At 46.2% G+C, this 24,949-nt stretch overlaps 1 protein-coding gene across 2 annotated transcripts; it reads right to left on the minus strand.

The window, feature by feature from the left end:
* Positions 1–1,909: 1,909 nt before the first annotated feature.
* NSFL1C (NSFL1 cofactor) lies at positions 1,910–22,965 on the minus strand. Of its 2 annotated transcripts, XM_060031101.1 has the most exons (10): positions 22,743–22,965; positions 20,283–20,380; positions 14,355–14,428; positions 12,428–12,461; positions 11,690–11,855; positions 10,989–11,081; positions 9,666–9,775; positions 9,124–9,261; positions 4,177–4,341; positions 1,910–3,029 (listed from the first exon to the last, which is right to left on the minus strand). In XM_060031101.1, exons 1-10 carry the CDS (start codon positions 22,845–22,847, stop codon positions 2,867–2,869), a joined length of 1,146 nt encoding a protein of 381 aa, XP_059887084.1. In that variant the 5' UTR covers positions 22,848–22,965; the 3' UTR covers positions 1,910–2,866. The 2 variants fall into 2 exon arrangements, with proteins under 2 accessions (XP_059887084.1, XP_059887083.1); XM_060031100.1 differs by lacking the exon at positions 12,428–12,461 and having other exon boundaries at positions 14,354–14,428; positions 22,743–22,959.
* Positions 22,966–24,949: the final 1,984 nt, after the last annotated feature.

The raw sequence follows: 24,949 nt of genomic DNA on the forward strand, positions 1-24,949 counted from the left end.
CAGACCGGGAACCAGGCTGGACACTAGAAGTCAACAATGTTTGCTGCTCCACTTCCCTGGCCTGGCCTGAGAAGGCAGAGGATGTTGAAGGGGGGAGGGGAGGACACAGTCATAGCCCTTGACAAGGGAGGAAAACCCATTTTAACGAAGGAAGACCGCCTTACTTGGCCCTGGGAGGGAGAAGTCCTGACACCAGTTTCCCCCAAAAATGCAGTTTGGATAGAGGGAGCAGCAGGGAACCCACATTTCTGCACCAATTTATTCCCCCAATGAACTCAAAGTCAGCTTTAAGGAGTTCCTGGCAGGGATGGGCACACTTTATACTGTTGGTGGTCATGGGAAGGGGCCCTGTGGCTCCGGAGGGCACTTTCTCAATGCCATCCAAAGCAATCTCTCGAGGAAGCAACCAGACGTGTCCCAAACTGTACCTACAGGGTTTTGTTTAGCATGGTGTGGTTTACGAGACCAAACAGGAACACACATGTTGCACAGTAGAGACTAGTTTAAAATGTACTCATTAGGGCATCATCATGACAACTAACTTGCATTTTTCACTCAGTGACGAATTTTAGGTATCTTTCCATTAGGACATGTCCTAATGGACTTCCTTGTTGGTGCCCCTGCTCTTGCCCTTGACCCTGACAGTCTGTCCCTGTATGTTGCACTATATCCTTGGCCCAGCCTATTTAATGCCAGGAGGATCCCACTCACCAGCCAATTTTTGGGATGATCCAAAATGCCTCAACTGAGAACTGCCCTGAATTCAGAAACCCCAGAACCAGTGGCTGTTGAGTATCTCCCCCCGCTTTTTTTTAAACCTATGAAAGCCTATCTGGATGGCTGAACCTTTCCATCTGGGCCACCAGCACAAAAAACTAGGGCTGAAAACACCCTTACTTAGCCTTGAACCAGACTAGTGTGGTCCCTGGTTCTGTGGCTGGCAGTCCTTCTGACCTAGGGCCAGTTACCTGGCTGGTCTGTACCATGGTGGCTGCAACGATTACATCAGCTGCCTCACTCACTTCCCAGGGCTGGGTGGGAAGCCAGAGGCCTTTGTAAATTCTACATGATGCAGGTTTTAAGCGTGTTTTTACGCTTTGTTCTGGTTCTAATAATAAACATAGCAGAAACCCTGAAGAGGGGTGGGGAGTGTCGAGTGTATTTATGTATACAGGGCTGGGGTTGGAGTGCACATCTATGTGGCATGATGGTTAAGAGCAGGAGCCTTGGGGGGCAGATAGGCCTTACCACTTACCAGCTGTGTGACCTGGGCTTCAGGGTTTGGCACTGTACAATGGAACCATTGTGAGGCACTGAAGTACTTACAATGGTTGCTGTCATTACACAACTTCTTCAAAGCAACCCATTAGAAAGTACAAAACGCCATTGTCCTCATTCTGGTTTTTAATGGTCAAGGTGACAATAATCTAGTTTCTCCAGACCAGCATTTAGTTTCATATTTACCTGCAACTGTGGCAGATGCTGCAGCCCCAGCAGCCCCCTGTCACTTTGGGATCAGAAGCACCAAGCCAAGTCCTTTCTCAGGTTGGATCCCCAAGGCCTCCCTGACTCTGGGTAGAAGTAGTGTTGGCTCTTGGCTCATTGCAGGGGGTAAAACAGAAAAGAGAAAGTGATTGGTGATGACTGCTTGGAAAGAGTACTGAGGCACGTTATGATTCAAAGCCAGAAAATTCTGAGTCAGCGTTGATTCTAAGTCTGTGACTCACTTAATAGGGGGTGGAAAGGCTTCCATCCAAGACCCCAGTGATCCTCCTCTCTCAACCTTGCACACTTATAGAGGGAAGGTCTTGCCCTGGCTGGGACTACTGCCCACGTTGGTGCAAGTGAGAACTCAGCGGGCAGAGAAGAGCGGGGTGAAGCCTGCACACCAAAGCCATCTTTGTTACTCACCCTAACTTCAGTCAGCAGAAGCCTTCTGCAAATGCTACCACAGTACAAGGAGCTCGTAGCACAGGGAACCCACCCCTTCTTCAGTATGTGATTTGCCATGCGTCATCAGTGCTCAGTGGTATTATAATTGTTTCTCTTTCAGACCAAGATACCCTGACTCTGAATTCATCTGGGTTGGCACAAGCTGTTTCCCAGTAAAAAGATACCCTGTCTACCTCCTAGGTACAGATTTCTGCATGTGGAGTAAATAAAGCGATGACAGAGCAGCCTGGATGATGAGGGAGGAAAGCGCTGAAGCAGGAGGTGTAGCTAGAATCTCAGCTGGCCAAGGCCTGGAGAGTGTAAACCTCCCAGGGTTTGAGTGAAAGGAGCACAGAGGCTGTGTGCCTCTGGATCTGACCTCATGCTTCAGGGTACTCTTGTTGCTGCTCAGTTTTATCCAGGCAAGAGATCTGTTCCTGTGGAAGTGAGTGGCTGCAAAAGCCTTTTTCTGTAAGTCCCCCCACTCCCTTCCCTACACAGGGGAAATCCTCCACTAGTCATCCTGGGGGCAGTGGGGGGACACACTAGTGGGTGGGTGTTGTGTGCCACATGCAATTTTTGCGCAGAGGGGATGGAAAACTCCTCCCCACACACCTTAGACATAAATATGATTTTAAGATAATCAAAGCCTGCCTCAGTGGGAGAGGTTCTGTATAACATGCTGGTGATATTCCTTCCATTTTTTTGGTTGTTTTTATTTTTTTCTTTAAAGTCCATTGATCGTCACAAAAACCCAGGAAATGCAACTAAGGAGAAAACAAATGTCCAACTGAGATCTAAGAACGCAGAGCTATGGAGGAGACGTGGCACTGGACTGCAGGGTGTGCGGGAGGGGGTGGAGGGGTGGTCTCCACGGGGCAGCCGGCCGTCGGGGACACAGGAAGGAGATGAGGCTGCTGGCTGGGCCAGGCAGTTATGTTAACCGCTGCACGATGACGGCATTGAGCAGGTTGGCTTCCTTCAGGGTCTGGCTCTCGTCAGCCAGCTCTTTGTTTGGGAAGGTGGTCATGAGGACAAAGCTGGTGGCAGCCATGGCCGGCCGGGCGTCCACGATGAAGAGTCGGATGTCGCTGATCCTGGTGGAGTGGGGGGAGTGGGGAGGTGGGTGAGCAGTGTTCTTCTCTGCCGCCCCCACCCCCCGCTTCAGGAAGCTGTATCATATCCCCAGGTCCCCTCCCCTGCCCAATCCTTCTCCACAGAGTGTCCAAAGCTCTCATTTGGAACCACATGAGCTCATGTCACTCCTTTGTCTAAAACCCTTCAGAGCTGCTCCCCCTTTCCCTGGTATAAACAGCAATCTCCTGACTGTGGTCCTGAGGCCTGCCTAATTTTACACCACCCTCCTTCCCCCTGTTCTCCTACCTCCCCATTTCAGTTCTTCATCATGCTGTGCTCCCTGCCCACATTTGGGTCCCTCTTCCTAGAGGCTTCTCTGCCTGACCCCTTTTCTGTAATCCTAATCAAACTTGTTTCACAACTAACCTCATGTGAAGCCTGTCAACACTCAAGGATTGGCAAGCCATCCCCTGGGCCCCACATGTGGGTTCTGGTTTACGTGGCCTATGATTGATGAAATTTAGACACTGCTATTCTAGAAAAAGGAGTTGCCAAATAGCTTTACTGGCAACAGTCCTCCCCTGCTAATCCCTTCATCACTTTGTGCCTCAGTTTCCCCATCTTTAAATTGGAGAGGCACAGTTGCTTTGATCCCAGATGATCTGAGATGGAACAGGTATTCTAGAATTCTCAAAGTCCAGATCTTGAAGAGACCTTAGTAGCCTAGTGGTTTTCAGAGGCTGCTGGCGGGCAGGGAGGTAGAGGAAGCCAGGTGGGTGGGAGGGTGCACTGCATCCCCTCTCCCCTCTATCAACCACAGCAGTTCAAATTTTATCTGTTCTACACTTGGGCTTTAGCATGAAACTTCCTTTGAACAAATTGTTTGGTGGTTAAAAAAACCCCCCTGAGGAATCCGATCCCCTAATTTTAGAGATGAGGAAAGAGATCCACACAGGGGAGGGAGCAAGTCACTGGCCGCACTTAATGGAAGAGGGGACCAAACCAAAGGCTTCAGACTTCCGTATCTTCCTATCCCACTGCCTCCTCTGGGGAAAGCACGGAGCGCCTGCTGGTGTTTAGGGGGAAGAACTGCTCCCTGCTTCTCACCTGTCCGTGGGAGTTTCTGGGACCCTCTTAGAATAAGCCAGGCCACATAATGCAAGGTACCTGTGGCTGTGGTTAAATTTCTGCACAAGCCTCCCGCCATCAGCAAGCCGTATTTGGATGTTTGTGGTAGGCTGCGACTCATCGACTGAGATGGAAGAGCTGGCTTTGGCCTCATTTTCTGCCTGTTGGGCTGGAGAGCTGGTATTCAACACCGGGGGTGCAGTGCTGAGGAGAGAGGATAGCGTCAGGACACAAACAGAAACAAGGCCCCACACAAGAGGGGAATCCTGTCTCAGATTTTTACTGAGCACTTGTTACGTCTGGTGCTGTTTGTTGCTACTGATATAAGGAGTGTCCAAGACAGAATCCCTGTCCTGATGGAACTTAGAGGTCCAGCGGAATTCACCTCAACCCCCAAATTATTGCTAGCTCCCTCACTCCTGGAGTTGGGCAAGTTACCAACCCCCTTCTTTCTTGGTGTCCACAACTGAACAAGGGCTTGAAGGGAGGAAAGCAGTATGCACGACAGCCTGGGCCAGGAGAAACTGGGATCTGATGCTGGAGGATCCAACAGACCAGGATGAGTTTTAGCCTCAGTGAGAGGCTGAGGGCAGAATGGGGAGGGGGCACTCCAAGTCTGCAGCTGAGGTAGGCCTGACACAGCTTGGCAGGTGACTGCTGGAATGTAAGGGACAAGTCCAGACTCTTTTCCTCTGATGGGAGTTTTCAGGCCTGCCTGCCCCAGTGCAACCTCACTCATGTGAGTATCTCATACTCATGTGTCAACTATCAGGAGGTGGTTGAGATTTCTGGAAAGCCAACTAAGTGCCCGGCACCGCAGGGATTAATTATACAATATGAACAGGACACAGTTCCTACTGCAGTGTTGAGGGCTCAGATCTTGGAATGAGATTGACCAGGGTATGAATTTACCCACTAGCTATGGTAGTGTTGGGCTAGTTATCTAAGCTCCCTGAGTTTCAACAAGGGTAGTAACAAGGTTCTTTAACAAGAACTCTTGTGAGGATTAAAGGGGTGCTACACTCAGGGTGGCTGACAAACACAAAATGCACACGAATTCCCAATTCTCCATAACCGTTGGAGGCTTCATCTCTCTCCAGTAAACCATCTATGTATCTCATTCTCAGTCTTTCTCTTAGCAGATATCTTGGCCTAGACCTATGCAGAGAACAGAGGCCACTGGATGAGAAGTCCCTTGCTTCCGCCCAAAGCCTCTAGTTAGATTAATTCATACACCTCACCGTTCCCTCTGATCCTTACAACCTAAAAAGGGTTCTTAGGAAATCCAACTGAAAGTGCTTTCCTAAGTGTGTTCCCCGGGACCCTAGTCCCTTGAGTTATCTCCAGGAAGGTTTTGGAAATGCCACATATTATACCAACAGCATCACAGGCCACTAACATATTAAAGAAGGCCTTGAGAGATCGTGGGGTTAAGGCAGACTTATTTGATCACCATGTCCTTTCTTTCATGTTACGCTTGTTAACCCCCTGCAGATTCTTTCATCGAACACAGTGAAATGTTGCCCCAGGGCAAATAATTAGCAAGGAAGAACTGAAAACTGAACTTACTCTTTTCTGTAAACATGAAAAATAGTGGCTTAGAGAATTACAAAGTGGAGCTCAGAAGAGAAACCTGGCCACACTTATTGGCTATGAGAGGAGCTTCTATGGATCAGCCTCACAGCACGTGTGACTCAAATGTGAGCTGAGACACAGATAAATTACACCACCACGGGCCTGAGGAGATGCTTGGAAACAGTGGAAAGTTAAATGTTGAACCTGTAAATGCCTAAGATCTACTCTGTTCTGTTCATTAGTTTTAAGGGCATTAGGTCAACTCTCTAATTAGACTCTAGGCAGCCTGTCCCTCAACTGTTTATAACAATTCCAAGTACATGATGGGTACTCACTGATGCTACTGCCTGCCAGAAAGGCCTGAATGAGAGAGAAGCGGAATTACCTGACTGCTCATTTCCTTTGTAGTGGGAATAAATTGGGCACTAAGGTGCTTTGTCGCCACAATGCTACCTCCTGAGACCCTGCCACCTGCTTTACAAAGATGACCACTACAGAAAGCATGGTGAGGGGACAAAGCTCATCCTGGCAGCAGTGTCACCCTTCACCCCCATCCCAAGTGCACTCTTGGTGTTTGGTACTCAAAATCAAGTAAATGCAGGCTTCCCAAATCTTCAGATTAGTTCCCATCCAAACAAACAAATGCAAAGCCTAAAATAAAAAAAGTTTCATGCAACTGAACAAACTTTTTCAGATTTCTGAAGTGAGAAAAATCTATTTATTCACTTTATTTTTCTAGGTAATTGGAGAAAAAACAAGCATTGACTGATTTTTGAGGCAAACCTGAGAAAAATTTCTTAAACTTTTGGCTTCCTGATCATTTTAGTTAACAAGAAGACAATGGAAAGCATAGTAAAATTTATTGGAAAAACTAAAAGAGCTGTCCATCTAGTTTAGACTGAAAAGCTAATGTTCCATCTCCCTTAGCTGTATAAAACATTTTTTTAGCTCACTTTTCATTAAAAGCTAGAACTGAAATAAAATCAAAGTACTGGTACTGGTACTGGCAATGAACATTTATTTAGCTGACAAGCATCACAGCTGATTATCAAGCTCTGTTTCGACTTGTTGATTCATCACCTGCACTAAGTATTCCCATCCTGCTAAAACAGACTCCTTAAAAACATCTTAATTTTTTGAGATGTGGAGTCTTCATACATAATAGAGTTAGACTTTCCAATAGTAGAAGCATTTTCTGTTAGTATCATGAAACCAGACAAACCCAAACTGCACAGTGCTCTGGACCCTTCCTTAAAACTACTGGTGGGTGAAAGACGGATACAACCTTTTTGGAGGGCAATTTGACAACATCTTAAAAATATGAAGATCGTTTGAGCTAGCAATTTTACTTCTAGTACAACATTAAGGGGTATATAAAGATTTAATTAGAGATATTCATTGTAATGTTGTTCATAATACTGGCAGCCACCTAAATGTTTAACATCAGGGACTGGTTAAATTATGGCACATACATAAGATAGAAACTTATGTTAGCATTAAAATAATATTGTAGGGTTTCCCTGGTGGCGCAGTGGTTGAGAGTCCGCCTGCCGATGCAGGGGACACGGGTTCGTGCCCCGGTCCAGGAAGATCCCACATGCCGTGGAGCGGCTGGGCCCGTGAGCCATGGCCGCTGAGCCTGCGCGTCCAGAGCCTGTGCTCTGCAACGGGAGAGGCCACAACAGTGAGAGGCCCGCGTACCGCCAAAAAAAAAAAAAAAAAAATGTAGAAATACACCCACTGATCTGGAATGACAGCCATACTACACTGATTAGGCAAAATAACAGGTGATAGAACATTTATTTTTACACACACACACACACACACACACACACACACACACACACACACCCACACACACACCCCCACACACACACAACCATACACGTATACAGACTGGAAGGATACTTCCCAGATACTAACTGGATATATCTGGTGTTAGGTTTAGGGACAGTTTTTATTCTTTATCTGTATTTTCTATTTTTTTTTTAAGATAAACACATTTTAGTTTAATAATATACGGAAAAAAATTATCTGGTGCTCTACAAAGCTTACCATAGCTGACAGGTAAGTCACAGATGGATCAGAGAACAGCTGTCCCGGACTAACCCACAGGCCCCAATGTGGTAGATGAAATGATGAGCAGGGTGGACTTAACTATTTTGGTCCTGGTAAACCACAATCTATTGGTCTCTAATGTCCTGAGCTATGACCCTTGCTCTTGATGAGGCATGAATGGCCAGCAGGGAGGCAGGGGATTCTAGGAGAGGGCCAGCCAGAAGCTCAAAGAGCACAGCTGTTGGCAGACCACACTCTGATTCCTGCAGATGGTGGTGAGGTGAGCAAGGGCAGTGCCTAATTCAAGAGCTGCCAGAGCTAGGTCAGAAACAGTGTCTTGCTGTGTAGGAGTGTGGGGAGAAATGCCAATCAGAAGGCCTGATTCCAGTCCCGGCTCTACCATAGGGAGCACCTAAGGGTATCCCTTAAAGTCCAAGAGCCTCAGCTTTCCCTTTGTAAAATAAGGATGGTACTGGAGGGGAGGGTCACCATGCTGAGTGCCTCTCGTGTGCAAATCTCTCTCTGAAGGATACTGACGAAGTGACCCCATGCATGGCCAAAGCTGAGTGGGTCCCTGAGAGAAGGCTGCCTGTCTGTGGGATGGTCAAGGATCTGGTGTGAGAACCCTGCCTATCAGAGGTAATAGGGACTATCAACCAGTCAGATCCTATTAGGGGTTTGAATGCAAGATGGAGATAGTGGCAGAGGACACGTGGCAAAAATTTCACAGGAAATGACAAACTGAGTCTCAGGCAGGACCAAAGAAATAGAGATAAGAGCTGCCATAACAGTGGAGCAGCAGGCTGCAAAGGGGCAACAATGTCTCTGAGCTTCCCTGGATCCTAAATGATGCCGCTGCAGGCTCGCCGGCAAGAGTCCAGGATTCCTTTCTCCTCTGAATCCCCATTTCAAGTGACCTGAATACATGTGTCTGTTTCAGCCTTTAAGCCATGCAGAAGGTTATCCCTGCCCGGGACACCTAGATTACCGAGTCAAAGCAGCAATGTGTTACCTTTACTGATTACACTGACTGCTCACTGTGGGGCAGTGCTCTACGTGCTCCTCCCAGCAGTAATCGAGGAGGTAAGGATTCTTATTAGTCCCACTTTATAGTTGAGCAAACTGAGCCTGGATAGTCCAAGGTCAAATGGCTAGAAAGTGAAGAATAGATTTAAACTCAGGTTTGTTAATGCCAAAGCCTATGTTCCCCATACTCTTCCTCCCATAAAAATAAAATCTGAAGTACTCTGTAATAAACAGTAAAGAGCTATACAAAGTGAGCCTTACACAGGGCCTGTTGGGCCCGACAGGAGTGACCCACACAGTCCCACTCCCACCTGTGCTGCTCCTTACCTGCCCAGTTTCTGACCCTCACCAGTGAAGGCTCTAAAGGCTCCCTTGGGCTTCACAAAGTCCTCATCCCGATGGTCCTCCATGTCCAAGTTCACCTGCCCACCATGCGCTAACCTCCGCAGCTCTGCTGGCACCTCTCTGTGGGAGAAAAGGCAGTTCTGGGGCCCACAAAGAGCAGGATGGGAATGACAGTGATGCTACAAAGCGAGGAGAAACTTCTCAGTTCCAACTGTGAAGCTGGGCTTCACAGGGAGTTGACTGCTCCAGTGGCTACCTGTCCGCCTCCCCCTTCTCTCATGCCTGCTCAGAGTCAAGAGTGGAGACCTGTACCTTATTTGGTGACTTGGCTCTGTCCTAGGCCCAAAGGGGAAATGCAGATACACAGGGCTTTGGGAGCAGATCTGTGAATCTGTATCTCAACTGTGCTAAATCTGCTTAAAAATGTAAACTTCTTAAATAATAAACATTTGAATCAGCTTCTTCTTTCCCATCTGCCATCTCACTCACTGATATGGAATCCGAAGGAGGGCTTTTCTGCTCACCCTCTGCGGATAGACTCCAGAAACTGGGCATTGGATGGGTCTTGGTAGCTTCTGAGTTCACCATTATCCAGGCTGAATCCACTCTTCCAGAGCTTCAACACTACATGAACCTGTGCCAACAGGAGGTAAGCAGTCCATACATTGTCAGGAACCGGGCAAGCACACCAGCATGAACTTGCAAATTAACGAGTTTTTACTATTTTACTGTGTCATTATTAAAACACCCAGACAGACAAACATATACTCATGCACAAGGAGATCAATCAACAACCAATGAAATAAGTATTAACCTAAAATAAGAAAGTGATATGGCACAAGTTAAGAGAATGGGCTTTGATTTAAGCAGACCTGGGTCTGCATCTTGATTTTGCCACTCACTAGCTAAGCGGCACTGAGCAGATGACTCAACTGAAGCTGTGGCTTCCTTATCTATAGGGTTGCCAGTGTGCTTGGCACAAAGCTTGTGTTCAACTAAAGTAGCATGGCAAATCTCCCGTGGACTATTTTGCAGCCATTAAAAATGACATCTACAATTTCTGTTAATGACTCCCTATATATATATATACAGAAAAGGGTCTAGAGGACTAAAGACCAGCATATTAGCAGCTGCTACCTCAGGTGGATAGGATTTTTATTTCCTCCTTGCTTGACTACTTTACTTTGGAAAAAAACCCAAAATAATTAAAAACAAATACATTATGGAGACTAATGGTCACAAGGTCGTATGAAAATGTTTATGGCACTGAAAAAGTATATATATATTTATAGCTGAGTCACTTTGCTGTACAAAAGAAATTAATACAACATTGTAAATCAACTATACTTCAATAAAATTTAAAAAAACGTTTACGATATAAACCTCAAAACTGACTCTACAGTATGATTATACTTATTGGAGAGGGGGGATCCCTATGCACAGGGAAAAAAGGACTGGAATATAATACGGAAAAAGTTCAAAAAGTACGTTTCAGGCCTCCTTGGGGGGGTGTCTAAAGACCAAGTTCTTCAGGCACATTCACACCACCAGAGAACCCTGCAATCACTATCCCTCTGCCTGAGATCCATGGAATGCTCAGAAAACTCCATTATTTGTCCATCCGCTCTGCCTGTCCCCACTCATGGGCCACCCCCCTCCCCCCACACCCAGACAGATGAGAGCTGTCTTTGATTCTCAGGTAAGCCTTTCCATTCATGGAATACAGCAAACCTGCTGCCTCTTCCCTTTTGGAGGCTGCTGATTCACATGTAACATGGGACTAATTTCTCCCCCAAAATGATAAAACAGTCCACGAGCTTCCTTAGAGAAGGTAGGTGCACACTCACATCTTGGCCGGAATGCCGCCTCCTTTCTCCGGCCACGTAGGCAGACTCTTCCTCTGGTGCTGCTCCAAGGCGGTAGCCACCTCCTGCAAATGGCTATAAAAGACAAGTTCATGAAGACCGGAGAAGTGGGTCAACAGTTATCAGGTTATTCAGATACAATGATGTTATCTCAAGCTTGTTAACTACTAGGTACACTTTCTCTGAGTAGGAAACTCAGAGACTGGGGTCAAAACTGGAATGGTGGGGGGGTATTGCTTGGTTAAAGGGAATGGCTGCTACTAAGCTCTAGTTAATCATGACCATTTCAGAATCTAGGTGTATGATAACACTAAAGACTTTTTGATTTTCACAAAGAAAACAGAAATCCTGACTGTATGTAAAACAGGTGGCCACCGATTCAATTAAAACAAAAATAAAGCAAGACACGGAGTAAGTCAGGTTGGTTAGGCCAAACAAAACATGTTTGCAGAACCTGATCCAGACCATAGGCCATAGGTTTGAAAACTTTGCCCCAAATCTTGATTTCATGTTAAAAGGTAAGAGAAACTGCACTGCTCTTCTGCATATGAGAGGAAGTGAGCAAATGAAAAACAAAACAAAAACAAATTCAGTCACTACTGGGGTGAGGAAGGCCTCCTTTCCTCTGCTCTGGAACCTCAGTCCTGTGGACACAGACAACGACCCCGACCCCTTATGCTCACTCTTGGTTTACTGGTCTCTCCAGGGCTCTTGGTCACTCGCTCCACAGCTACGGCTCCATGTTCTTTGGCACCTTTAAAGAGATCGTCCACCAGCTCGTTGGGACTTTTCTTCCTGGGAGGGCCAACAATCTGCTGTCCACTTCTCTCTGAGCCCCCGGCATAAAACCTGTGCAGAAAATACACATCTAACACCAAATATACTTAGAAAACATGAACAGAGCATGTGCCAGGCTCTGGGCTAGGAGCTGGGCACAATGAGGCAAAGGGTACAAATGCCCATCTTTAAGGAACTTACTGTCTAGGTGGGGACAGATTTAAGAGGCAGGCAGCCATACTGCAGTGTGAGCCACAGTAGAAGTGAGTAAGGGGTGCTCTAGGAACACAGAGCTGGGGTGTACAGTCAAGGGTTCCTAGAAGGGTGTCTTCTGGGCTAAATCTTGAGGATGAGTTTATCAGGTAAAGGACAAGGGAAGGGTATTCCAGGCATGCACGACAGCATGTTAGCTCTAGGAATTCACCATCCGGCGGCCAGCACCTTTCCAGCAGATGATCACTATGGTCAGTTAGAAGCAGCTACCACTAGCAGCCCTGGATTAATGGTGGCAGTGGTGTGGTTAGTACAAGCAGCTAGGTTCCACTGTTGGCTCTGCCACTGAGTGACCTAGGCAAGCCAATGCACTGAGCTAACCTCACTTTCCTTCTTTGAAATGGAAGGGAAGGATCACATGCCCTACCTACCTGTTCCTTAAGTCAGGGCCATCAGGTTCAAATCAGCGGAAGTATGCAAAAGAACAAGCACAGAGTAATGCACACATGTAAGGTGTGATACAGCACCGAGAGCTCCCAAGCCTCACCTAACCTTGCAATTCTTGTGACATACACCGGGCAGATGCAGAAGAGTGGGTACTGGAGGAGGTCAGGGAAGCTCAAATACAAGCCCCAAGATACCCATACCTGCTTTGCAATAGGCCAAGCATGGCTTGAGATGAAGTTAGCACTTTTTTTTTTAGCTGCATCTGAAAATCTTCAGTCATGTAGCCTTGGCTAGCTGCCTCCTTATCACTCCTATTCACAGCTAAATCAATAGCACATCTCAGTGAGGAGAACTGAGAACCTATAAAACTGAGCCTCAGCCTTCCATTTCCTGACATTCCCCAGAGAATGCAAGGCAAAACCCTAGGCCTTGGCATGGACAACAGCACCAGTGTCATTAGGTCTGAAATGCTGAGGGACCAGAGATGTAACCGGGATGTGAAGTAAAAGAAGGTCACCGCCTGGAGGATGTGACAGGACAGGAGAAGTAGGAGGAGGTCATTTAGGAGTTGGGCATTCACTTACTTGATGACACTGCCTTTCATTCAAGTATTAAAACACTGAAATTAACATTTATTCCTGAACTTTGAGTGTATCTAAACAGAAGGCTCTGAGGTAGTGTAAAGGTCACTACGTGGATGAAGACAGAGAACAGAACACACATAATTTCTCAGCCCACTTCCCAAAGAGTGACCACGATGAGATAACTGCATTTCCATAATGGTTATTATACAATGTTCCTTAGGAATGTTTGACAGACCAAGACAGATTCCATGGACAACCAAAACCCATGAAGTGAGGCTGCAGCCAGTTCATCCTTGTTCATTCCAGGTAGACAAAGTTCTGTTCAGTGGACTGTAAGATCCTTATTAAGGGATCTCAAAGCCCTGGCTTACAAACTAGGAATCTGTGATCAAATGCCTTAAAAATATTCATGCCCTTAACCCGGTATTTTCATTTCTATAAACTATCCAAAATAATCTGAAATGTAGTCAAAGATTAATACACAGAGATGTTCACAGCATTGATATTTAAGGTGGCAAAAAACTGGAAATGATTTAAATGTCGAGCATTCCATATGATGGACCATTATAGTCACTGAAAACAGTTATGAAGAATCTTAATGACCTGGAGAAGTATTCAAGATGTAGCATTAATCGTACAAAAGCAAGAAACAAACATCTGACTTTCACCATGTAAAATACAATATAAACAAACTATATTTACACACAGAACCAACACTTAGTGGAAATATACCAAAATATTAACCGTAGTTACCACAGGGTGGATGAGTGTTATATTTTTTTTCATTACACTATTCTACATTTTCCACAACAGACACTAATTTTATTATAACATTCCTAAAGGTTAAAAACAAACCAACAAAAAACAGTACTGTGTCTGTATATTGGAGGAATATACATTTGTAAGCCCTTTTTTTCTCTTTATTATGTAATATATTGCTTTTTCAATAAGGAAAAGCTGGAAGGAAATACACCAAAAATATTATTGATACGTGGTTACCTCTGGGTTGTATTACAAATGGCTTTTTTCCTTATAGATTTATTTCCCTTCCCCTAATATTCTTCAATAAATACATATTATCTTAATAATTAAAAATGAAACAGAACAAAAACAAATCCAGAATACCCCAAAAGAAAAGAAAATAGTAAGAGGACAGGGATCACTTCTAAGCACAGGGAGTGGAAAACTGTTTCTAGTATGCATATGACTAGCCCACAGTAGTAATGGCTAATGATAACCGAGCATGTTTATCCTTCTAGGCTGTTCTAGGTGATTTGTACATTACCATGGACTTTCCTGTGGACTGTGCCCCCAATAAAGACTCACCTCTGACCCTCCTCATCCTCCTCGTCCTCGTCTTGGTCATGAATAAGGTCTCTGAAGGATGTCACCCTATTATCGCTGGAGACACAGAAAGGAGCAAAATGATCTCAAGGGGAGTTAAAGAAAGGCGATCTGCATCATCAGCTGCTAACAGTTGAGGACACTGAGGTTAGGTTTTTTGGTGGGGCAGGAAGAGGATCTATGGGAAGAGGGTTAACCTCTCAAGTTTATAATGCAAAACAATGATATTTATTCAAGGTCACACAGGACTAAGAATAAATTAGAAAGTGTATCAAGAAGTAAAATGAAATCCAATTTAAGCTCTCCTAGAGGGGGAGGAGGGAACCGGATAGGGTCTGTACTACTTTAAAAACGTACTACTGGATAGCAATTTTCATCATATAATTTTTAAATACTGGGGGAATGCCTGTGTGCCAGGCACTGAACTGGATGCTAAGTCTATAAAATGATCAGGCACAGTTCTTACCCTTTAGTTGCTTACAGGCTAGTGGCTCTTTGGCCAGGAAACCATCCATTAAATACTGTGCAACAGGGGCTGTGACAGAGGGAAGCACATGGGATGTGAGAGCAGTCTCCTGTTCTAGGTGGGGGTTGGGGAACATCAAGAAAAGCGTCATAGAAAAATGCAACATTTGGACCGAGTGCTGACAAACTAGGGGACCATCAGTCAATTGGATAAAGGATGGTGGGGCTGGTGGGGAAAGGAGACCAACAGGGCATTACAGCACATACACAGAGACTAGTGAAAGTAACACATTAGAGGAAGGATAAATCATCAAGAAGTAAAAATGAAATGAATATATGAGTGAAAAGGCTTCTGTCTGCTTCTGCTGTAGGTCAGTCAAGTATTTATTAGTGTTTAGGAAAAAAGCAGGGTTGTGTGGGGTGCGGTAGAGAGGGCACACTAAACATGGTATGACAAGGGTTAACTCCCTCCTCTGACACTGTCTTACACTGCCACTTTTTTCCTAGTTTAGATTTGTCCTTAAGGAATAATCTTAGTTTTTCAAGGATCATGAGACACACCATTTTCTGTATTCCTTAGGGGAAAAAAAGTTGTTTCTCTTTAATATGGGGGGAGAGGGTAATGGAGATTTAGTGAGGCTAGAGAAGGAGTTGTTTACTCCAGCTCAGCCTTGAAGAAAGAGTTATTTCAGGGAGTCAATCAGAGGACAGAATAGGCTCTGAGGCTCCACCAACTAGAAAAAAGAGGACAAAGATCAACCGATGTAGCAAATACATTCCTGCCTAAGTGAGCTGAGAGCAACCTCCTAGGCATTCCTTCATGCTCTACACAATACGGTTTAAAAGGATGCAAGTGATAAGATCCATACTAGTGCCCTAAAAGGTTAATTCCACTCATTACTCTTCCCAGGGGAGTTTTCCACAGATGCTTAGCTTAGCATCCATGGAAAAAAAAAATCCTCTATCTCTCTGTCGTTAAACACCTTCAAATACACATGTGTATACCTGCTTGAGCAAACCACTTGCTCTGGCTATAGGTCTGACCCCTTCCCCAAAAGTTCTTACACCTAGACTCTGACAGTATCTAACACAGACTCTGGTGTCCATTTACTTGGTTCCAATGCCAACTTAGCCTCCAACCCTGGGATCTTGGGCATGCTAATGAAATTCTCTAAGCCTTCATTTTCTCATGTGAAAATGGAGACAATCAGCACCAACCTCGTGGGCGTGCTGTGAACAGTCGGGGTGCTGATGCACGGTGTAGCACATTTCAAGTACTACTCTTGAGCAGCAGTTCTCAAAGTGTTGGTCCTTGGACCAGGAGCATCAGTATTACCCTCAAAATTGTGAAAGATGCAAATCCTCAGCCCCTACCCTAGACCTCGTCAATCAGAAACCCTGAAAGGAGTGTCTACCAATCTGGTTTTAAGGAGTCCTCCAAGTAATTCTGATGCATGCTCAAGTCTGAGAACAACTGCTCTGGAGTAATGCTCTGAGAGTTACCTTAACAGTATGGATGTCCTGGGGGCATTACCAATTTCAGAATACTCTGTCTTGTATCTTCCACAAATTGGCAAAATGTCTCAGAAATTTCAATTTTTCAGCATCAGAACTCTATCTCCCAGGCATCCTGAAGTGGCACAAAAGTGCTTTGTCAGATCACATTTTCTGCAGTGACAGGAATGCTGTACCTGCACTGTCCAATAATGAAGCCACTAGTCACATGTGGCTATTGAGCATTTAAAATTTGGTAAGTGCAAATGAATAACTGAATGTTTTATTTTAATTAGTTTAAATAGCCACATGAGGCTAGCGGCCACCATACTGGACAGTATAGTTTTAGAGAATCAGACAACGGTGGTCCCTAGAATTCTAAGAAAGTACAGTTTGGTTGAATGAAAGAAGAAGAAAAAACAGCCTACCTCTTGCTCGACCCTGTGCTCGGTACAGGGGTGGGAGGTGCTGCACAGAGAAGTAGCTAATAGCACATGGCAGAAGCAGCAGCTTTGGATTTAGACAAATCTGGGTTTGAATCCACTGTAACAGCAAATGTGTTACTCAATCTTTCCTAAGACTCAGCACCCTGACCTGTGAAATGGTGAGCACCTGACCTACTTCCATGGTTATAGAGGTATAAGAAGAGAACATATGTGAGAATATCTGGCAGAGCCAGACAGATGGTGGGTGCTCCTGGAATACTAGCCCTCCCACCTCCAGGAACTTACAACTTACTTAGGGAGAAAAATATTAAGGTAATTATCAGGAGAAGAATTCAAGACAACACAGGAAAGATGTCATACAGTAGTATGTGGATATGGGTTGTGACTGGAGTTTGTGCTGCCTATGGGTTGGGGGATAACATGCTCAGTAGAGAAGGTGGGGAGGGAGCTAAACCTGGAAGGACACAGAGTATCTGCACAGGTGGAAAGGAAGCAAGAGAGTGGGCATGTCCAGTCAGATGAGAGGCTCAAACAAAAGCAGAAGAACCAAAAACAAGGCAGAATTGAGACACCAAAGAAATCAGTTTGGTTGAAATAAAGATTTAAGAAAGGAGGAAAAGGGGGATAAGATGAGGTTGGCAGGTTCACAGCGAATTCTGGAGGACAGTGAAAGTCCACAGGGAGAGGCAGTACATCATTCTGGCTGAGAGCTGAATGCTGGAAGCAGAAACAGATCTACATTTAAATCCTTGTTTTGCTAGCTGTGTGATCTTGGGAAGATGCCCAGCTTCAGTGCCTTCATCTGTAAAATGGGAAGAATAACAGTACCCACCTCACAGGGTTGTAGTAAGGATTAAAAAGATGTATATATATCAATAAAAGCTTAACCCAGTGCCTGGCAGCTGGTTAAGTGCTCAATAAATGACAGCTGTTATAATTGAGGAGTTTAAACTTTCTCCTATAGCTATGGTTAACCTTTTTATGTCCCACAGTCCTTTGAGAATCTGATAAAAGTTATGAATTTTCTTGCCAGAAAAGGTACTACATATATATAAGTTTTTACCTACAATTTCAGGTAATTTATGGACCTTCTGACATCCATTCCACAGATTCCTCCTAGGGGGTTCAGGGCCTCCCCGTGAAGAACCCCTGTTCTAGAGTCAGAGGAGGAACTCACTAATTGAGTGCTATGCCACAGAGGCAGTGATGACATGAGAGGGTATGTGAGAAGATGACAGTGGGGTCGGGGAGAGCTCAGCAGCAGGCTAAGTGTCCTGCAACAGTCAGGTCAAACAGGGGAAAGGCAGGCCCCACAAAGGATTCCTCTGAGGTGCTAGCACAAGCCTGCCTTTTCCCTGAGAATGCAGTCAGCATTTACCACCTGGACAAGCACAACGATGTAACAAACAGTGCCTTCCCTCTCCCTTTTCCTTGGCTTCACCTAAGCCTAGTACCAAGTCTGAGGCTTAACCAAAGCAAAAAAGTAAGACCTTTAGGCCTGCATGTGTGCTTGGTCTTTTACTCCCCGCAGTCTTAATGTTAAACTCTATTCCCTTGATTTTTTTTACTTTTAAGTCTACTTTTTAACATATAGACTTGCTGTGGAATGAGACAGGGAACAAATAAGAATGGGGAAGATGAGAATGGATGCTAATAATGGTAATAATAAAATGACAATAATAGCAGTTAACACGTTCTGTGTTCTAAGTGCTATGTAAGTATTAACTCATTTAATCTCGCATGTGGTAGGCACTATCATCATTCCCATTTGACAGAGGATGAAAACTGAGGGACTGGAGATGTTAAGTAACCTGCCCAAGGTCACAAATCTCTACAGTGGCAGTGCTGGGATTTGAACGTGAGCAGTCAGGCTCCTAGCCCAGGTTCTAATAAACCATTGTCTTTTTTTTTTTTTTTAAAGATTTTTTTGAGGTGGACCATTTTTTAAGTCTCTATTGAATCTGTTACAATATTGCTTCTGTTTTATGTTTTGGTTTTTTGGCTGCGAGGCATGTGGGATTTTAGCTCCCCAACCAGGGATTGCATCTGCACCCCCTGTATTGGACGGTGAAGCCTTAACCACTGGACCGCCAGGGAAGTCCCATAAACCACTGTCTTGACAGGACTTTGGTCTACCAGAGAAGCCAGGTGTGAATATGTGACTGACATCAGAGGCTAAGTTTCAATTTCGTCTCCTCTGTATTTTTTTTTTCTTTCCTGCGGTACGTGGGCCTCTCACTGCCGTGGCCCCTCCCGCTGCGGAGCACAGGCTCCGGACGCGCAGGCCCAGCGGCCATGGCTTACGGGCCCAGCCACTCCGCGGCACGTGGGATCCTCCCGGACCGGGGCACGAACCTGCGTACCCTGCATCGGCAGGCGGACTCCCAACCACTGCGCCACCAGGGAAGTCCCCTCCTCTGTATTTTTGTGCCAACACCCCAACAGTAATCTGTGGTACCTGTGAAAGACACACCCCAGGAAATCAGCTGTCTCTATCAGCAGCTACAAGTAAAGCCCTTACCTTATCAACCAGGTCCCAGGCAGTAACATCTTGATGTGCCATCACTGACACCTCACAGGTGGGCATCTATGAATAGCTAAAAGATGTCCTGCCTATTACCTCTTTCCTCTGGAAATGTAGGTAGGGGAAGAAGTTAAGGAAGCAATGAGAACTGGGGTTAGTGTTCCTTCTAGAAAGGGAGGAAATGTAATTTAAATCTCAGATGCCCTTAGAGAGAAACACAATTTATCACTTCACCAGCAAAGAAACACTATATCTGTATTCTGGGGTTGAATTCAAACTCAAATAAATTGAGAACATACACCAGAGAGTAGAAACAAATCAGGCTGCGGCAGAGAGGGGAGCTGTAGTTCAGACACCTTTAAAGGAAGAGGCCCTGCCTGTCTCCCAGAAGACCTGCATTATCTCACTCTGTAGATCACAGCAGTGATCGGCTGTGAGAATCTTGGAGCCAGGGTGGCCAGGACAGGGGATGCAAATGGGATAGCAAAGGTTAACACTGCTTCACAGAATAAGACAAGGTCTCCCTAATCAATTTGGGAAAGGATGGGTTAAACAGGTTTATTTTCTCTAAGTCTTCTTAATAGGGTAATGGGCATCCTAAAATATTGAGAGCCTTTTTAAAGTCACCTGGTCTAATCTTTTACATCTACAGCATCCCTGAAAGGAAGTACTTCGGTTTCTACTTAAAAACTTCCATAAATGGAGAGGCCACTCCTCATATTTCATAAATAAGAGACCCCCCCCCCCCCACCAAACATCTTAAAAGTTGGTTCTGTGGTTTCCTCCAGGATTGGATCATATACCACACTCAGTTAAGAATCCCAAATCTCTACAGGAAAGGAATAAGTCTTGCAAGAAACTACTATGCACCAGTCAGTCTATCTTCCTCCCTCAAACCCACTGGTCCACATCCCCAGGCCTGAATCCTCTGTCCCATTGCTGGAAGCACACCAATGTAGCAATAACTGAAGTTGGCCCTTACCTGGGGGCTGTGCCTCTGGATACTGAACTGGGGGTTGCCTGCGAAATGGTCACAATGTCTTCGTCCCCTCCATCCTCATAAAAGCTTGCTAGGGCGATCTGAAACAGAGAGGTAGTAACTTGGGATCCTTAAACAGGCCTTCATCTAACACATCTCCTTTCATCTCCTTTGAACACAAAGGAGCAGACACAAAAATATGGCCCACACTTACAAGGCACTCTGCATTTGGGGTGGGGCATAGAAAATAAGACCAAAAGGTAATGGCCCAAGTACTTGTTTTCATATTACCTGAAAAAAATTCCACCTACTAAGGGGAAAAGAAGGCAAGAAGGAAAGTTGGGATGGTGACACTCCTCATTCTCATTTTCATTAGGAAATGTGATCTAGTAAAAGCAGTGTACATTTATTGAGCACTTATTTATGAGCCATGTTGTTCTGAGTACAACTCTACCTGTGTTAACTCATTTAATCCTTAAAGAACCCTATGTAGTTAGTGCTATTATCATCTCATTTTATAGCTGATAGAGAAGCACTGAGACGTTAAGAAAGCTGTCTGAGGTTACACAGTTGGTAAGGAGTAGAGCCAGGCTCGATCCCAGTCAGTCTGCTCGGGCCCTTACTCTCAGCATTTAGGTGATAGCCAGGAGTTGGGAACTGTGAGGTCAGTCCAGATTGCTACTTTTACTTTCTCTCTGAGGCTGTTTCCTAATCTGTGCAATGGGGACACCCATCCCACCAACCCTGCAAAACGGATGAGGATCCATTAACATTTATGCAGTCATGTCTTAGCTCTGTAGATACAGAAGGAATAAGGGCCTCTTTTGGCCATTTGTAACTGGATGTTTCTCGCATGGACTCAATGCACAGGTATTTACTTATCATTTACTTTGCACAAAGAAGTAAGAGAGCAATGAGGTCTACAGAGGTGAAAAAGACATGGCTCTTGTCCTCAAGGTCACCACCTTTTAGGAGGCAGTGAGCTGCTGTGGGACATAACCAGCCTGTTGGAAGCAGCGTGCCTTTACAGAACACGCTTTAGCAGGCCTGCCAGGAGGCAGTATGCTGTGGTGGGACATGCACTGAACTGGCATTGAGGGGTGTCTACATTCAAGTCCTGGGCAAGTCATGTCACATGCATGAGCCCATTTCCCCACTAAGAGCATGAGGAGACTGGGGCTGATGACCTGCCACCTGTAACACTGTGAGCTTTTAGGTCTTTCAGGCAGAAGCTGCATTTTGTATTTCTGCCCAGCACAGGAGCTTTACACTGTGTGTCTGTACAGGTGTGATGCTTTATCTAACTCTTACACTTTCCGGAAGCATATAAATGGTGAACTCAGCAGACACAGTTCAAATCCTAATCCCTGGGTGTGTGACCTTGGGCCTATCACTTGACCTCTGAGCTTCCAATTCATCTATACAACTGAGGAAGTTTTCTTTACCTCATAGTGTGGCTAGGATTAACTGAACCATCACATGTCAAGTGCCAGGGCACATGGTGGTTAAGAGCTTGGGCTCTGGTATCAGACAGAACTGAGTTCAAATGCCATCTCTTCCACTTGGCATCTGGTGAGGCCTTGTGCAAGTTACTTAACCTCCCTAAACCTCAGCTTCAAAACGCACAGGTTAAACGACTTAAAACACCTAAAGCAGTTAGAACAGCACTTGGCTCATGGCAGGCACTCAATAAATATTCATCATCGTCATCGACCTGAGACGTAGGCTGGCGAACAACATGTATGCAATTCTTCCTACAATTAATTACTGAGTGCCTATTACATGTCAGGCGTTTTTCCAGGCACAGGGGATTCAACAGTTTACAAAAATCCCTGCCTCGTGTAGCCTATCTTACTGTCTTCTTAACTAATAAATATTTAACGTATACTTAATACATGCTCTGAACTAGACGATAAGCTCCACGAAGACTCCCATTTTACAGAAGAGTTACTTATTAAAGATGAATAGGCTCCACTACCCAGTTTCTCCCAGCAATTAGGTAGGAGGGGGCGTGGGCCAAGTCCTAGGCTGGGCTTCTCCCCTGGCCTGAGGCCGGGGCTGCGGAAATGGAAATGAACGAGCACCTAGTCCCCAGCGCCGCTCCACCGGGGAGTTGGTCAGTCGGGCCGGGCCTGCAGCCTAGACTCGGCGCGGCAGCCACGCCCCCAGGCTCTCCCTCTTCACGCGGGCTGCGGCAGTGCCCCAAATCTCGCTGACCCGAAAGCCAGGCAGAAGGGGAAACTGAGGCCGGGTACAGCAGGTTGGGGCCGGAGCTAGCCCGCGTTTCCCCACGCCCAGGCCAAGCTGGCGACGCGTGGCAAGCAGCCCCAGGACCCTGAGGCCTGGGTCGGGCCGCGGCCCGGCGGGATGACTGTGCGCTTCGGCCACCGCGGGCTTGTCGCGCCAGGCGCCCGCGCCCCGCAGTCCCCAGCCCGCCCTACGCGGCCCGCCTCGCGGCGCTACCTGCAGGTCCCAGCCGGCCGACTCCAGGAAGAAGCGGGCCCGGTCCTCCTCGGCGCCCGTCACCGCCACGAACTCCCTCAGTGAGTCCTGTCGCTCCGCCGCCATCTTAGCTCCGTGCGCCGCCCAAACCGCCCCGGGCCCCGCCGCACAGCCTCAGCCCCGCCGGCGCGTTCCGCCCACCGGTCAGCCCTGTCCAGCTGAGCGGCGACCGCCCGCAGGCCCCGCCCCATGCGGTGCCTCACGCAAAACCTTCCGTGCGAGAACTCCGCCGCTCCGCGTCCTCTGGCGGCCGTAGCGTGGACCCTCAACCTAACAGCAGGGGTGGGAGCGCGGGGAGGATGAGAGGAGGGGCGGGTCTTCCGCTGGGTACCTGTGGGATGAAAGATCCCGAAAGGAGTCAGTTTCACAATTATTCATTGAGTCGTTTCCTCATTTCATTAATTTATTCATTCGTTCATTCACTTACTTGTTCAAATATTTACTGAGTGGAATCAAGGGCCCGTTGCTCTTCCACGGCTGGGGATCAGCAGCGAGCAAAACAGAGTCCCTGCCTTCTTGTTCACATTAGAGAGCCTTGAACAAGTCACTCTTGTCTCCCAACCCTTCCGTGGCTCCCCACCTCAATCTGCTTTAAAAATGGCTCAGGGCCTGCAAGACCCCTGTGAGATGTGCCAGCTCTCCATCTCATCTCCTAGGCTCCTCAGTATTTCCTCTGCTCCAGGCACACTTCCTTTCTTGCTGTTCCTTGAAGGTGCCAGATGCGTATTTGCATCAGAGCCTTTGTGCTCCCTTTGCCTGGAGCACCTTTCACTCTCCGGTGGGCAAGGTGCTCCCTCACTTTCTTCAGGTCTCTCAGACACAATCCCGTCTTAGAGGTCCTCAGCTTCTTTGCCCTCTTGCCTCTCACCACCCTGCCTGAAATGCTCTTCTCTTCTTCTTCCCCTGGTCTGCTCTTGCTTATGCTTCTGGTCTCAGTTTAGGTGTCACCTCCTCAAGGAGGCCTTTCTACATACCCAGGCTCTGTCAGATGGTCCCCAGTGTATGCCCTCTGGTGCCATGTTAAATGTCTGCCTTCCCCAAGGGCCACGATCCCTGTGAACAGCAGGGTTTCTGGCTGTTTCCAGCACAATATGGCTTAAGAGCACATGCTCTGGACTCAGCCTGGGGTTGAAGCCCAGCTGTTACTGCTTGTGTGATCTTGGGCAGATTATCTCTCTATTATTCAATTCCCTGATGTGTAAAGTGGAGCTCCTCGGAGTTCCTACTTCAGAGGGATGTGTGAGGATTCGATGTGAACTGCTGAGAGCAATGTTTGATACTTAGTGAGGCCCCAGCAAACGTTAGCTGTCATTTTATCTCCCGTGACCTGCAGTCACTGACATTAAACAATCACTTACTGACTGTTTGCTGAATTAATAAAGGAGTGAATAAATGAAACCTTGTGTGTTTGCATATCCAGGTGAGAAATGCAGGGATCAAAATCTGAGGACAAGGATGCTGGGCAGGTTCCTGGACCCCCAAGGAGTATTGAGCTGACTGTGGGATATGACCTAACTTCAATAAATAAAAATTTTCATTTTCCATAAAACAGATGCCTTTGTGGCTAGGAAAAATGAGAGACCCACAAACATACAGTCTTGAAGTGATGTGGCCACAGAGTCGCTGCCTTTAGTGTTCACTATTGTTGTGGGCTGGGCGCTTGCTGGACAAGCTGGGTGACGAGAGCAGGCCTCTTGCCCTCTCTGGGCCTCTGGGCCTCAGGGCCTACATTATACAAGGTAGGAGGTTAGAGGTGGGCCAGGCCAGTGTTCACAGCCTTCTCAGACCCATTTTCATAACAAACATTTTGTATCACCCCTTTACTGCCTTAAATGGAATCCAGAGATAATAAAACTGACCTACATGCACTGAGAAAACCAATATCATGCCCTAACTGGAGAAAAGAAAGGATAGTAATTGGGGTAAAATGATCTGTATTTCAATCCTCAGGTATAAGAACAGTACAAAGCAAAATGAAGCAGTTACATGCTGGCCTCTACGTACAGGGCTGTATTATGGTTGATTAAAAATGTTGTTAGTGTGCTGCTGTGGGTGATGTAATTTTTCAAAATGGTTTCAAAAAAAGCCTCAGTAAGATTATGAACAACACAAAGTTCAGTCTTCCCTTGATGGACACAGCAGTTGCATTCCTAGGAAATTTGGTATAT

Source organism: Delphinus delphis, chromosome 15 (assembly GCF_949987515.2).
Source record: "Delphinus delphis chromosome 15, mDelDel1.2, whole genome shotgun sequence".
Classification (NCBI taxonomy): domain Eukaryota; kingdom Metazoa; phylum Chordata; class Mammalia; order Artiodactyla; family Delphinidae; genus Delphinus; species Delphinus delphis.

Excerpts from the sequence above, each read along its gene's own strand:
- NSFL1C (XM_060031101.1), bottom strand. The coding sequence starts at position 22,847 with ATGGCGGCGGAGCGACAGGACTCACTGAGGGAGTTCGTGGCGGTGACG. Across the intron at positions 12,462-14,354 it reads GGAGGATGAGGAGGGTCAGA|GATTTGAACCTGATGGCCCT; the intron begins GGTGAGTCTTTA and ends CATACTTCCGCT. Across the intron at positions 3,030-4,176 it reads AAATTTAACCACAGCCACAG|GATCAGCGACATCCGACTCT; the intron begins GTACCTTGCATT and ends CCACTCCACCAG.